Below are 16,463 nucleotides of genomic sequence, written 5' to 3'. Positions count from 1 at the left end.
GTTCTCAATCCCAAGTTCCCAACTCAGAATTCATTCCCAAGTCACAACTCACATGAGTGATTAAACAAAAATATAGCACCATTCAACTATGGACTACAAAAAACTTCAAGGGCTGAGATTTGATCAAAAGACTCTAAATCATCATCGTCCACAAGAGTAAAGGCATCATCTTTAACTTTGATATTTGCATCTACATCATATTGGAGCATTTCTTCCCATTTCATCTTCTTCTTCATCAATCAGATTTAATTCCATATTCATGTCTTTCCTTATAGACCCTACAAACAAAGTACAATTGCAACAGAACAATATGTCACCCATTACATTTGAATGGCTCAACTATATAGGTAATTAGATTAGACCACTAGAAATAAGCATATTCACTTACTTTGAGATTGAGTGGCTTGGATCTTACGATTTCTAGAATCAAGTGTCTTATTATTACCACCATAACCATGATCCCTCTTTCTATTATTTGAACCTTCTTTGTTAGTAGGGGCTGTTAGCTCTATTGGATCTACATACTCAGCTACCTCCATTGCAACAATTTAAAAACCCATGGAATTATTATCCCACCATTAATGATTAGTTGGAAGAAAGGGGTCCTTTATTTCAATGGTTCATTCATCATCTTCTTCCACATATTGTGTTAATATATGATCAATACTTGTACTAGCTTTTCTCGCATTTCTTTCCCTTGACTTCTTGTTGCACATGATAAAAACTAAAGCATTTAACTTTTGTTGTTGTAGTTTGCTTTTTTTTTTTTTTTTGCATCTAGAAGACAAAAAAAAAAAAAAAACTTCTATAAAAACCTAAAAAGTAAACCAACAAATAGATAAGGACTTGCTTAAAAGTGCTCCAATTTCTTTCACAACCAAAAGCACTATTTGTAAGAATCAAAACTCAAATATAAAACTGTCAACTTTGGGATTTGGGTTCCAAAACGTTCACACCAATCAACTAGGATATCAAATGACATTATTACTAGTGAAGCTTTAAAAGATATAGAAAAATAACTGTGCACACTGGTTTTCGAAATTTGATAATGTGACACCAGTTGGCCACTTACCAGGAGTTCGCTTCTTCCTAGTATCAATTGCCATGTCACAACCAAAGTCTTGTAATGTTTTATCATATATATCCAATTGGCAATCTGCTAGGGCAATTCATGTCTGTTTAGGGTCATCCTCTTGGACCTCTTCATGCACTCAAATAATCCATCTCTCACTTAGCGTTCATTTGAAAAGTTTGACTTACAATATAGCTATGGGTTTGAATATTAGTCTGTTACATAACTCATAACGGAATGAACTGCAGCACCCATTCAAGTTGACAAGAAAAACAACCAAGATATGAGTTCATCATCAATCCATCACATTCTGAGTTTCTACTTTTTATCAGTAATTCACATTTCACAACTCACCATCTCAATTTTACTTATAAATTTGTGTAACATAAAGTGAATACAAGATCAAAATTTCCAACTAAAAATTCAGCAGCACAATATTTTTTGAAGATAAATAGAAAATTTTGATTAAAAGAATGCTGGCCTACTACTGGGCAGAACATGCATGGATTCTATGCATTATAATATTGTTGATTGTATGCAGGCTTACAATCAATACAGCGATGATCTGGAGATGGTATGTGCAATCTTGTGTGCTGGCCTCTACCCAAATGTGGTGCAGTGCAAAAGAAGAGGAAAACGGACAGCATTCTACACCAAAGAGGTTGGTAAAGTTGACATCCATCCAGCATCTGTCAATGCAGGGGTTTACCTATTCCCACTGCCTTACATGGTATACAGTGAGAAAGTAAAAACCACCAGCATTTACATCCGAGATTCGACAAACATATCAGATTATGCATTACTTCTCTTTGGAGGCAATCTCAATCTTAGTAAAACTGGGGAGGGTATTGAGATGCTTGGTGGGTACCTCCATTTTTCAGCATCAAAGAGTGTGCTAGAGTTGATAAAGGTAATTTACTTTTATCTCTTGCTTAAATTTACTCTTTTGTACTCTGATAGAGATGAAACAAGAGATAGGATGTGAAGGTCTTATATTATATACTTCTGTAATGTGATTTTTCAGAGGCTGAAAGGTGAACTCAACAAACTTCTACAGAGAAAGATCGAGGAACCTGGGCTTAACATCCATGCAGAGAGTAAGGGGGTGGTTTCTGCTGCTGTTGAGTTGTTGCATTGTCGAATTGTTCGATACTGATTTTCTGTTCTACGATCATAAGCACACTAAGAAGAAAGAGTGCTATCATTTTTTTACCAAAATTTAACTACCTAGCTTTGTGTCATTAGTATTTATTTCAAGTAGCACTTTTAGTTCGTTTGAGCGGTTACAATTTTTATAGAGCTTAGGGGAGATATCTAGTGCTCACGGTCATAGGTTCATCTATATTGCAAAAGATGACTAGGACAACAATTTATATGTCAATTTTTTTTGTTTGTGTTATCGAATGCTTAAGTTCAGACACATAGATTATGAATAAAATGATCCAATATTTTGGCATTATTGTGTTTCCATCTTCCTGCTCAGTATTGTAGGTGTAGACATCATCGAACATCTCTTTTTTTTACAAAGGGAATTAAAATATTAGATGAAACTATGATAACTATTTAGTTTTGGGACATTTCATTCTTTGGTTTTTCCCTAATCACCTCTGCCACTTCTACTGCAACCTAGTTATCATTCCACAAGTGAATTTGCCGTAACCCGTTCACTGGTGGAGGTATCACATCAAGGTTTTTTATGTTTTTAAAATGGCCCTCAACCATGAGATGTTAGGAATTGACTTCGCTTAAAAGAAATTCCCTAGGCTGCGTTTGGTTGCAATGCAATTTTAATTATGGCAGTGCAAATGGTTTGATCCAAATTCTGATTTATTTTTGTTTCAGGTTCGACTATGATATTGGAAAGATATGATATCCAAAAAATTTCCAATTAATCAAGTGGGATCGTAAATGTGGTAGCCAATCAGGTGTTATTAATCAAAATTCATGCATGGGTTTTGATTGGTCAAAATTCTTCCAATAGCATATCCAAGGTTTGATATTTTGATACGTATCAGCCAATACGTTTTGTATTAGTGACTTCTCAATACGCCCCTACAGGGGGTGTTTTGGGGTTTAATCTGGTTCAGGGGGTAGATAGGTCTTAAATCAATCCCTCTGAACCAGCTTTAAAAGAAAAACTAAAAAAATAGGAGAAATCAACTTTGATACAGGCCGATACACCCCTACACATCATAGATTTTCCCTTTTGTTTGATTTCAGAACACAAATGAAGTAAAATGATGAAGCTGAATAAAGTAAAACCCAAAACAAAATTAAACCAAAATTTCATTCTTTTAATTTGCATTCCCATACGTTTGTGTGCAAAAAAAAATTCACTGCAACGGTGCAACCAAACACAGCCTTGGGTAGATAAGATGCTTTAATCCCATGATCAGTACCCTAAGTTCAATAATATGGCTTAGACTTTTTCTTTTGGCCTTTTGTCTCCTTTGCCTTTTCAAACGAATTGCCTTTTAAACTTGTATATATACTCCAAAGTCTTTTTTAAGTAAATATGCATGTTCATTGCACGTGATACCTTCAGAAACAATAATAATTTCAATATCCTTATTAGAACCCATTAATCAAAGCATGGTGTACTGATGGATTTAAATTTTCTATTTTATTTTATTATTAATAAAAGTACTTAAGTATCATATTTATTTTATTTAATATGATAAATATACTATATTAGAGATATTCACAAATTTTCATATCTTCTATAATTGTGTATTTCTATATATTTTTTGAGTTTTTATTATATAATTATGACATCATGTGTTGATCTATTTGACTTGAAAGGAAAAATGATCTCATTTTTGGATAATTTTAAATTTTTAATATCATTTTCATTTCATAATTAAAAAAAATCTTGTTTCACTCTCATTCACACTCATTAATATGATAAGTTTATAATATCTTAGATATGTCAATTTTTCATATAAGTTTTATGTATTTTGTAACTTTTACTTTTTCTATCTATTTTTTGCTAATTTTTATTAGTTATTTATAACATCATTGATTAGCTCATATCAAAATTATACCATCATGGTGCAAGTCAAATAGGTTGGGCCAAATGTAAGCTCAACCAAGCCCAACCGTATGCATTGGGCCTAAGGCTCAAGACCAAAATCAAGCTTGACCTGTCCAACCTGGCCCCAAATTGCACTTGAAATTTGATGCACTTGGTAGTGGCTTGAATTTGTGTTTGTCAATCAGTCGCACAACAAAAATTTGACATAAATAATAGTATATGCTTGTATATATGAAAATATGCATCTATATGTGTATTTATGTATGTAAATAGGTATGCCTAACTTGGGCTATATAAGGGATAGGATTGTGCCCAACTCAAAAAATAGAAAAATCTAAACATTTGAGTTTAGGCTTAGACCTAACTCAAGGATTATACAAACAAGCATGTCTAAAATTATGACCTGGGTTAGTCAAGGCTTCACCTAAGTCTACCTAACTTGCATTCTTATGGACCATTGACCACTGATTATATGCAAAAACGATTTTCATTTCAAGTTAACTTACTTTTTTATTATATTTCTATTATTAATAAAAATAATTATTATTTATTACACTTATTTTTCTTTAATATAATGGATAGAAAATATTAGAAATGCACTAAAATGTTTTTTTTACAAAATTTCTATATTTTTAATAATTTTTTGTTTATATATTTTTTTTCTGTTATTATAACATTGTGGATTGACTCACTTGACCTAAAAGTTTGAACCATTGACGCACCACTTGAATAGGAAAATAGTTTCTTTTTATCAGTCAGTTTAAAATCTTGTATTTTATGTCAACCATTAATAGAAATACTTCTTATTTACCATACTTATCATTCTTTAATATGATAAATATATAATATTAGATATGTGTGTAAAATTTTTGTAAGTTTATATTTTTATTTATTTTTAAATATTTTTTATTAACTATCATGAGACCATCGGTTGCCCAATTTTAACGTGGATGGTTAAACTACTTACCCACCACCCTTTTAATTAAAAAGGAGATCTTACATTCATTTATGTTTTGCATTTATTTTTCTTTTAAAATTTTCATTATCTAACTATGACATCATGGATTGGCCCCACTTGATCTGGATGGTTGAATTGCTTACCAGCTACCAAAATGGAAGAATGATTTTATTTTTTAGTCAATTTAGAAATAAACATGGGTTCAAGATATAAACCGTATGATCTAAACCGTAAAACTGAACCAAATCAAATTGAATTTATGGCTTGGTTTGATCGATATTTAAAAATGACTTGAATCGGTTTGACATTTTTCTGAAATTGTGACTTATGATTATGGTTTGGTTTTATTGAATTTTATAAACTAAAACAAACTGCAAATCACAAATGGCAATTACATATATATATATATATATATAAACTGAATGTATGCAATTATAAATATATAATAAACTCTTTAATTTCATAATGAAATAATAAAATAAAATTTTAACTTTTTACTTGTAGGGGTGTTATTTGGGCTTTCTAATTGGGTTAAGCACAATAAAATTATAGAATGACTCAAAGTCCCCTAAAAACCGCACCAAACCATAATAAAATAGATTGGTCTAGTTCGATTCCAATGGTTGAGTTTGGAAAATTTACAAACAATTTACTAGTTGGGTCCAAGACCTCCAAACTGCACCAAGCCTGACTGTAAACACCCCTACTCTCCATTAGTCCATTTCTTTGTGAGAAGAATTGAATATTTTAGCACAGACATTGACTCCTCTATACTCTAGTCCTTCCCATCTACAAGTCAAACTTGGCTCTTATTTGGTTTGATTTGGATCGAAAGCACTTACGTCGGGCTTGAACCTAGGCTTTTTGTTCAGGCCCAAGTCAATCATGGACCCACAAATTTCAATACTAGACTTGAGCCTAATACTTCAAACCTAACTTGGGCCCAACCCACCCTATATATTCCATCTATACCTATAATATAAAGAGGAACAAGAGAACGCAAGAGGGCTCTCACGAGGTTGCTCACCTGAGTACATCTGCTCTCTCCCTTCTCACATGTGTATTTTGTTTAAATTACAAAAGCAACCCTTAATGTTGATATTGCCATTATTCCCTATTCACAAAGAAATTTATAACTGACAAATGGAGACAATAATAATCATTTACCATGTTATTAATGTGTTGCCTAGAGAGATTTTATTCCCCTAACTTGAACTATTTTCTTCTATCCAATTTTCCCTTCCAGCTAAGTTTGGAAGGAGTGCAAATACAAATATGTACAGTACAAATGCATACAAAATAATACAAAATATTAGGTTTTGCACTCTACATATTTGTATTTGTACTCCTTCCAAACTGAGCCTCTATTTTTTATCTCCTGCCCTCATATAGGGGTGTCAATGGACCGGTTTTGGGTTGGACTCTGTTCAAATCAAAATCCATTTGGACAGATTGGATGGACCAATAAGACATATTGAATTTGGACAGACTGGATGGACCAATATGACATATTCGATTGGACCTGGTCCGTCCATAATGAATTTATATTAAATTGATCCAATATCTGGTCCATTGATAAAAGATAAGAACATGGGTTTCAATGGGCCAGGTTTGAGTTGATACCACTCTAAATTAACAGGAATTTGAACAGATTGAACGGTCTCTGGACTGGTCCAAAATATTCATTAGACTGATTTGGACTAGGTCCATTTGTAATGGACTCGCAGTGGACTGGACCAGATTGGACCAAATCCAGTCCAATTGACACCCCTACCCTCATCCGTTTCTCTAAACCCAAATTGGTAAGCCCCTATATTTCACTTTGTAAATAAACCTTCCTTAATGGCTACCTACACACCCCTTTGTAAATGAACTGTTACAAGTTGATATGTTTAGCTCTCTTAAATGTGTAAACTCTTTCAAATGAATACGTTTTAGGGCTTTTTCCAAAGCCGAGCTAATTTTTATGAGCATTTAATTTGTTTTGTTTGTAAATTATTGGTTAACCTCACAAACACTTTTCTCCAATTTCTCAATTATGTGCTCTATACAACTTTTCATGGTAGAATATTCTTAGATCTTTCCCAACCTAATTTTTGTACATTTTACATATTCACGACTTGTTCTCAACAGTGTTTAAATCTCAATAATCCTCTTCCAGCTTGAAATGGTTGATACAAGTATATTAAAGTCTAAACACTTTTTTTAAATCTAGGTAATGGCTGCCTAGATCCTCTAAGGCCGATTTAACGACCTCCTCACCCTGCAGTGCCAATTTTACTAACAAAGAAGCCTAACCTGTCACTTTGTTATGATTGATATTCATAATATTTTTCTTACTTTTAAAATTTATTCCACATCCTCAAACCCTCCTACTCTATTGAGCTGAATAGTCTTATTCTTAATACTTTAACTTATATCTCGTATGCATTTTGATTTCACCCGATTCAACTATCATCAATTTCTATATGCTCCGGTGCATTGTACGGGTTTTTCACTAGTATATATGTGTTTCATATATAAGGTATACATATACATATGTTATTTAATGTAAATATTATAATCTTATATAAATTATATAATGCATAAAATAATTTATATAAATATTATATGCCATTTAATATAAAATGTTATGTATGTATATTATACATATAAAAAACAAAGGGGTGGAATAAGACCTTTGTTAACCCAGGGCCGTATATGCAGGTTTATGTTTCAGATCCGAACCCGGGGCTGGGCCCAAGCCTAGGTGCCCAATTTATGATGATATATGTATATGTCATCATATTTGCATACAAAATGCAAATATGTATAGTATAAATACATACAAAATAATACAATATATAAGATTTTGCATTTTACATATTTGCATTTGTATTCCTTCCAGACTGAACCTTAGGCTGTATTTGGATGTGGTGTAAATCAAGAACCGATGTAAAATTATTCATCGGTTTGCTTTTGTAAGTGTTTGATAAAGGAATATGATTATTATCGACGTAAAACTACACTCTGATTCAATTTTGCATGTGTTTGCCACGTGATAGATTTAAAGATTATTCATCAGTCTACTAAATAATGTTGAAAATTTCTGGGCAACTCGGGAGGGATAAACCGATGCTGGAATAGGAGGCTATTTCTGGCCAACCAGATGTGCCACATAATGTTGAAAATTTTAACACAAATTGGGATTGAATTCATTGCCAAACCTGAGTCATATGAAATGCATTCCTATACTCAATCTGCAATACTTCTTTCTGGGTGGGATGATGGCTTGAAACATAAGTTTGAACCAAACCATACCTTGCATGCGTAATGACATTGTAAGAATAAATGTCAAGAGTTACCAAGTGAGGGCTAGTTTGTTGGTGTGTTAGCTGGTTTATTCCAGTATTGACGTGGAACCGAATCCCGCAACCAGCAAGGGGAAGTTATAATACCAAATAAAAAAGGTCAAGACTCAGAGTTTTCTCACAATTTTCACACAGAGGACAAATAGAGTTCATGTCTTTGACAAACTTCTGCAAATTAAACGACATCTAGTAGGAAGAACATTGTTGAGAATACACCATATGAAGATCATCAACTTATGGCTGGTATTTTTGATGCTCCAGAATTTGCACCATGTTAATGAAGTTGTAATCAACTGTGAGTTAGATGTAGCTGGCTGTGTGGAAAGAAGTAATTTGTAGCTGGCTGGTATTTAGAGATGTTTACCTGTTGACCAGACCAGCCACAGAATTTGGATAATTAGAATGATAATAGTGATCACCTCTCTATCACTACAGCGACCAGAGAATAAGAGTCTGTTTGGTTTGCAGTCAGAATCGGAATTGGAATGGCCTATTCGCATAGTCTGTTTGATTCAGACAGGAATGAAAATGAGAATTGGAATAAATAGGAATGAGATTTCATTCCTAAGGGAGTGGCAGAGATTGATCATTCCCTCAAATGGGAGAATACCATTTCAACAGAAATGAGAATGGGATTCCAATTCTATTCAACCAAACAGTTGGAAAGAGAAGATGGGACAAATGAACACCCAAATTTGTATCCCTGCGGAGCATCAAGCCATACATAATATAAAAAGATAAGGTGAAAGACAACCTTATCTCAAACCCCCTGAAGGTTGGAACTCAGTTGTAGGCTGTCCCTTGACAAGAATTGACATTTTGCAAGTGGACAGACACACGACAACAAATCAATTCTTAGAATTCCAAAGAAAAGCCCAATTGATATAGAATAACAACCAAAAAATTCCATTAAACTCGACCATAAGCTTTGAATAAATCTAACTTCAATAAGAACAGTTTTCAATCTTCTTGTGATAATCTTAGCTACCAGTTTGTAGAGATTATACAAACAACAAACTGATTGTGATTGGACGAATATCTATTGCTGTTTCTACATTTTTTCACTTCAGCATGAGGAAAATGTTTGTGTAATTAACTTGACTGATGTAGTAGGCACGTTAGGAAAACATATTAAGTAAGCACCTAATAGCTGTGTGACACCTATTTTAGCTATTAGGTGCCTTACATCCAAACGTTTTTGTTCTGTTAGGTGTTTATCTATTATTTTATTATTTGTGTAAAAAAATAAAAAAGGAAAACCTATCCCAGTTAATGTGCATTTATCTCCATCTCCAACCTTCTGCCGTTTAGGGTTTTCCCACCTCGGGACCTTCAGCTGTTGCAACTGGTTGGTTGGGGCAGTTGTTCTTGAAGCCCTCACTTGCGATTTCATCTCAAGAAACCTATTCATCCAATATCTAGCCATCGTATTCCTTGTTCGCGGGTTTTGAACTTCTGCTATGTGCATTGCTTTTTAGGGTGCAAAAGGGCAAGAAAACTATACGATTATCGTAAATTTGTAAGTAGAAATAGAGGTGTAAAGTGGGGCCCACACAAAGTGCGGGCCATCATGGGTCGTGCCGCCCTCCCTAGTGAAAAATTTGGGGGTTGGCCCCGTGCCGTGTCGTGCAGCACCGCAGGCCGGGCTGGCCCATTGGCCGAGCCTTAGGCCAGGTTAGGCCGTGCATTGGGCCAAAGCTATTTATTTAAAAAATTGACAAAAAACAAAATTTTAATTTTATATGAATTTTGTGTATAAAATTGCTTATATATGCAATAAGCCAATAATTAAATAAATTAGTATAAATAAAATAAAAATATATATTTATTTTATTAATATATTATATACTATATATTATTATATAATTATAACTTATATAATATTATATAACTATGGACCGAGCTGGGTCGGGCTGCGGGTTGGGCTGTGCTGGCCCACGGGCTACGGGCGGCATAGCCTGCTCGGTCATGCCGTGTCGTGCTGGGCCTAGCACGGCCCACAGACCGTCGTGGCGGGCAGCACAACCCGATTTACACCTCTAAGTAGAAACACCTGTATTAACTCTATTAGTTCGTCACAATAGTTTATGCCTATTCCTAGAAAATTGATTCATGTCTTTTTGTTAGAATTAATTATTTCTTTTTTGGTCAGAACCATAATAGTTTATGTCTTTCTCAATAAACAAAAACAAGACAAGACAAATACAATAAAATTAAAATTCATCTATGCTAGTATCATGAAATAAACAATTTTTGCAAAAACTAGTAATTTACTTAAAAGTTTTTTATTTTTGGTGAATGCTCTAAAATAAACAAACTACTGCCCCAACCAACCAGTTGCAACGGCTAAAGGTCCAAAGGTGGGAAAAGTTTAGAACCCACAAATGAGGAATACAATGGTTAGAGATTGGATGAATGGGTTTATTGAGATGAAATTGCATGTGAGAGCTTCAAGTACTATTGTCCCAACCAACCAGTTGCAACGGTTGAAGGTCTAAAGGTGGGAGAACCGTAAACAACAGAAGGTTGGAGATGGAGAAAAAGACGCATTAACCGGGACAGGTTTTCTTTTTTTTTTTACATAAATAATAAAATAATAGATAAACACCTAACAGAATAAAAACATTTGAATGTAAAACACTTAATAGCTGGGACAGGTGTCACACAACTATTGAATGCTTAATGTAGTTTCCTAACGTGCCTACAACATCCAGACCCGCTTGAACCTAGGTCAAAAGGATGCATTAACACCAATTTGATATCATGAGAAACTACGAGGAGAGGAAGGAAAATTAAAATCAGAGAACTTGGATTCAAGGAAAAGAAATTTACATTGTCCACAATGATAAATAACATTTCACACACACACTCTATGGTCTTATAAATAATATAATACTGGGCCAAACAATTTATCGCTTGCATTAGAATCTACCAATCTTCAAATCAAACAATTAAAATTAGGGCTGTTCACAAAACTCTGGAAACCGATAAAAAATCCGACTCGATCCGGGTTAGTCGATTTCGATTTAGAAAAGTATCGAATCCAATTAATTGGTTTCGGTTCTCAATCTACCAATCTTCAAATCAAACAATTAAAATTAGGGCTATTCACAAAACTCTGGAAACCGATAAAAAATCCGACTCGATCCGGATTGGTCGATTTTGATTTAGAAAAGTATCGAATCCAATTAATTGGTTTCGGTTATCGGGTTATGATTTTATAATCCAAAGCGCAATCAACATGAATTCAAAAGAACCGACCCATGTACAACCCTAGATTTGTAGTTGAACCTTGAACGGTTGACCCTCTCATCCCTTTCAATCTCCAAAGCTTTCTTTCATTTGAGAACTGCAGATCGAAACAAACGTCTATAAACAATACAAATAAAAACACCGTCTCTGTCGACTGTCGATCCATCCTTGTGTGGGCGCCTAGGCGGGCTAAAAAAAAAAACACGAACCCGGCGAGTCATACAAGGTTGCAGAAAGCCGGAAACCCTGAAATCACGAAACTCCACTCTCAGTTCGCCATTGTCATGGAAGATTAGCGAGCTCACAGAAATACCTCATCTCGACGGTCTCTTCTCCACTTCTCTCACCTCTCTCTCTTTAAGTGTGCGAGAATGCCCTTTTAGGAGACTCGGAGGAACTGAAAGAGATGGGTCGTCCCGAGCCTGGTATCCTGTTCGCTCAGACATTCGTTCATCCCCAACTCGATGAATACGTCGACGAGGTAACCTTACCCTTGTTGATTCCTTTTCTATATTTTTTTACTCTTTTTAGTATGCTTCTAGCACTGCCTTTTGTTCATGGATTTTGTATATTTTCTCAAATTTGATACCACAAGGCCTAAAGAAATTTCTTTCACCCATGTAATGATAACTAGAAAAAATTCATCTTCCACTGTCATAAATTTAGGAGAATCTCTTATGCGGGGTTATAGATTTTGGCTGCTTTTATTTGCTCTTTTCAGTTGTACTCTTTTTCCTGTTTCTGATGCAAGTGCTCAGTGCTAGGCATTGTTTTGTATTATATGATGGGGTTACCTCTACTTATCATATTAAGCAAATAAATTGTTTCCAGTTTGTTGCTGATAAAGAGGTCATCTGCCACTCATATCCTTTCAAATCCTAGAGAACATATCAGCCTTAATCCTGTGTTTGTAAAACTAAGTACTCCCTAATTCTCTAGTTCTATATACAATTCAGCATGCATATTAATTAGAAAATAGCATTTTTCTTTATTAGTAACACTAAATTTCCTCTGTAAACATGGAAAATCAATAATATTTTAATTATATTAATTTTGATACTTTAAAAAATGATATATAATCATATCAATTTAGCAACTAAAGAAGGTTAGAGAGGGAGAACAAATTGTAGACCAACTCTTTGTTGCAAATCAGAGTTATCAAGACTTGAGAAGGATTGGTCTTTCTTGGCTTTTGGAAAGGACAAATGTTGGTTTGGGACATAGTGGAGGAAATGGATAATGGGATGCTTGGTAAAGATGTCACTAAAAACCTCTTTCCTACCAAGATTTGACTAAAACAAGGGGATCCTTTGCCTCATTTTCTTGTCCACAGCTATCACTGATGTTTCTAGCAGGTTGTTTTCAAGAGTGGATATATGTGAAATCGTGAATTAGTTAGAGGTTGGAGAGTAGGTAGGGATAGAATAATGATTAAGCATATGCAATTTGCGGAAGATATTATAATCTTTTGTGAGGATAGGGGGAAGGTGGTCGTTATCTTCAACTTTTGATCAAATGCTTTGAGAGTCTTCTTAACTTAAAAGTGGACTTTGGGGCTGTCCATGGGCAGTTTTTCAGTTCAAGGGGTCTGAACTATGGGCACCCTTTGTCCCCATATCTGTTCATATATGTTACAAGGGAACTGAAATGATTGATTTCTAGGGCAGGAGATGGGAGCTTTGTGGAAGGATTTAGAGCAAGCGAAACAGCTGAGAAAATTTTTCTTTTACGTTACAGATGATATGCTATTATTTAGAGCGAGCGAAACAGCTGAGAGAATTATTCTTTTACGTTACAGATGATATGCTATTCTTCTGTGGAGCTTCACAGGGGCAAATAATACATCTAAAATGTATTTTGACCTGGTTTGAAGTGGTTTAGGCCTTTTGTCTCAATATGCACAAGAGTGAGTTGGTGGTGGTGGCCAGTGGGTGATGCACAAGGTACTAAGTTCCTTGCAGAAATTTTGGGCTGTAAAGTGGGTAAGTTGCCTAAGATACTTGGGGTTGCCATTAAATCAAAGGTGTATCTCCAAAGCTGTGTGGGATCCTATATTGGAAACGTTCGATAAGAGTTGACATAATGGAAATTGAAATGCTTATCTAAAGGAGGGGGAACACATTGTTGAACAGCATGCTTTCTGGCCTTTCCACTTTTTATCCCTCTTCCCACTTCCAACTTGAGTGTCAGCACAACAGAAAGAAAGATGAGAAATTTTCTATGGAAAGGCTGGAGTGAGGAAGATAAAATCCATCTGGCGAATTAGAGCAAGTTGTGCTCACCTAAGAGTTGGGGTGGGTTGGGTATGAGAAAATTGAGATTGGTAAATGTAACCCTACTAGGGTTTGGTGATTCAATGAGCAAGCTGACAAATTATGGAGATAGACCATAGTGGCCAAATATGGGTCAAGAAATCTAAATTGGGACCCGAGGCTGGAGTCATATGGCTGTGCCTGAAAGGGGTGGAGAGAAGCTATAAGCCAATAACCATTTCTCAAAAGGAATAAGGTATACGGTGGATAATGGTCAATGAATCATTTATTTATTCTATATAAAGTGGTTGGCTTCATTTGGAAGTTGTTTTCAGCTTTATTTGTGTGAGATATCTATAGCCTGCTTTTCCTTCACAAATTTTCTCCTTGTAGACAAAGACTAGAGGTAGTAAGAAGGCTAGAGTGCTTTGGAGCTACATCACATTTGCTATTGGCTGGTGCATTTGAAAAGAAAGAAATAAAAGATTCTTCGAATACAAGTGCTGGAGTCTGACAAGATTAGTGGCGGTATTGGCAAAGCTTCTTCTGAATGGGTGTTGGTTCATCCAGAATTTGCTCAAAATAAAAAGGAAGACTTGGGGGAAAGACTATGGGAGGTGTTAGAGTTACAAAGTTGTGATATGACATTGATAATTTCTTTTACTGATGTATTGTGTGTATGTCAATAGTTCTGAGTTGTGTTTTGTAAGTGTGTGTTGTCTCAACACTCTATCTGGATTTTATCTTTTTTTTGGTTTGGCTAATGACAGTTTTCTTTTTACTTATCCAAGAAAATGGTCAACGAGTCAGATTCTCTCTGGTGTGCTAACAGACTGTTTGTGGAGTTGTTTCTAGCCTTTTTTTTGGCTGTTAAGAACAGAAACTCTTCTGTGGTAGATTGTTTTCATGTGTCAAATGATCATTTGGTATGGAATTCTTTATTAGTCCAATAAAAAAATTTGTTTTTAGAAGAATATAAATGACTGGGAGGTGGAAGAAATGGTGGTGCTTTTACTCTGTGATTCAAAAGGTAAAACCTGATGTGAGTCAGGAGGACAAGAGGATCTGGATGTTTGAATCCTCTGGTGCCTTCTCAATCAAATCCTTTACAAGTCTCTACAAGGCCAGCCAATCTATCTTTTCTCATGTTCAAAGGTGTGGCTTCCTCAAATTCCCACAAAGGTTGTCTATATGGTATGGTTGACTGCCTTAGGTAAGTGTGTGGCAAGGGACAGTCTGAGTAGGAGAGGGATTATTTTGGATTTAGTGGAATGTTTGTTATATCAGCAAGAGGTGGAAACTGCTGATCACTTATTTCTGCACTATAAATTCTTGTGTGCTCTCTATGAACCAGATTATGAGATGCTTTGCCCTTTTGGTATCAAGGAGTGTCTACTAGCAATTTTGTTAGGTTTGTTTTGGGGGTTGACATCCGACTGGTCTAAATAGGAAGGGGAGATCCATTTAGGAGACCATATCTTCTGTAATCATTTGAAATGTTTGGAAGGAGTGAAATGATCGGATTTTTGATCAGGTGTTGGCTTCAGAGGAATCTGTGGTACAATTTACCCTTGGCTGTCAATTCTGAAAGTCTTCAAAGGAGTCTATTACAGCTGTTTTCTTTTCTTTATTTTTTTTCAATCATAAGCCAAGTTTGGGAGTGCTTAAAAATAAGCGCTTATTTTTTAAGCCCAAATTTCTAGCTTTTTTTTTTTTTTAAATGCTTAAACAATGAGCACTTTTTTGATTTTTTTTTCTACAAAAAAAGTCTCCATTTATTTTTGAAATTTCCAATTATGCCCTTCAAAAGTAAAAGCTTAAGGTTTGACATATCAAGGCTTTCTTCCTTTGCCTTTTGCAACCAGTGGCAAAGGAGAGAAGTCGTCGGAGCTCTTCTTCGACCTGATATGGCGTATTTCTTCTTTACTAGAGATATACTCAAGGTGGGCATCAAGTATAGTGAGTCGTGGTTCTACTTGATGTATAAAGGGGTTCCGCTCAGGGTGGCAACTGATGTAACCGTTTCTGGTCACGTACCAATTTTTTGTGATGTATAAATTTTTTTTTGGCTAAGTACCTCGTTATTTGACCCGGTGGTGACGTGCCTTGGTGATGAGCTACTTGGTGGCGAACTCCCTGGTGGAGAACTACTTGGTGGCGAGCTCCCTGGTGGAGAGCTACTTGGTGACGAATTGCTTGGTGGCGAGCTCCTTGGTGTAGAGCTACTTGGTGGCGAACTCCTTGGGGGAGAACTGCCTGGTGGCGAGCTGCCTGGTGGCGAACTCCCTAGGGGAGAACTGCCTGGTGGACTCGTCATTTGACTTGCTCCTAGGCGGCTTGCAACTCAGAGGATGGTGGAGCTCCCTGGTGCAGCGCAACCCGACTGCAGAGGTGGTTTCCTCTCCTTTGTAGGCGGCGGGAGCTGAGGGACCTACGAGAACTGAATCAGAGGACCCGGGGGTATTTTCCCGGCGGGGACTCTCCGATGCCTAAGTTAGCATTCTGATTACAGAGAGCTCGGAGAGAAATGAGAGAGCGAGCAGGG

General features: G+C 35.6%; 2 protein-coding genes across 3 annotated transcripts in view; both read left to right on the top strand.

The window, feature by feature from the left end:
- The window catches only part of LOC148847612 (RNA helicase family protein), a 71,464-nt gene extending 68,933 nt beyond the window's left edge, over positions 1 to 2,531 (top strand). For both annotated transcript variants that reach the window (XM_088951592.1, XM_088951591.1), the window contains exons 15-16: positions 1,614 to 1,982; positions 2,097 to 2,531. In XM_088951592.1, the coding sequence (XP_088807718.1) occupies positions 1,614 to 1,982; positions 2,097 to 2,228 (501 nt within the window). In that variant the 3' untranslated portion in view covers positions 2,229 to 2,531. The remainder of the gene's footprint in view (positions 1 to 1,613; positions 1,983 to 2,096) is intronic.
- Positions 2,532 to 11,830: 9,299 nt separating this feature from the next.
- Positions 11,831 to 16,463, top strand: part of EMB2016 (mRNA methyltransferase EMB2016) — a 44,973-nt gene continuing 40,340 nt past the window's right edge. Inside the window, exon 1 of the mRNA XM_088952543.1 lies at positions 11,831 to 12,147. Coding sequence (XP_088808669.1) covers positions 12,073 to 12,147 — 75 coding nt within the window. The 5' untranslated portion in view covers positions 11,831 to 12,072. The remainder of the gene's footprint in view (positions 12,148 to 16,463) is intronic.

Source organism: Nelumbo lutea, chromosome 6 (assembly GCF_056320005.1).
Source record: "Nelumbo lutea isolate HS-2025 chromosome 6, American lotus-T2T, whole genome shotgun sequence".
In the NCBI taxonomy this organism is placed as follows: domain Eukaryota; kingdom Viridiplantae; phylum Streptophyta; class Magnoliopsida; order Proteales; family Nelumbonaceae; genus Nelumbo; species Nelumbo lutea.
This window is presented reverse-complemented; position numbering and strand designations above follow the sequence as displayed.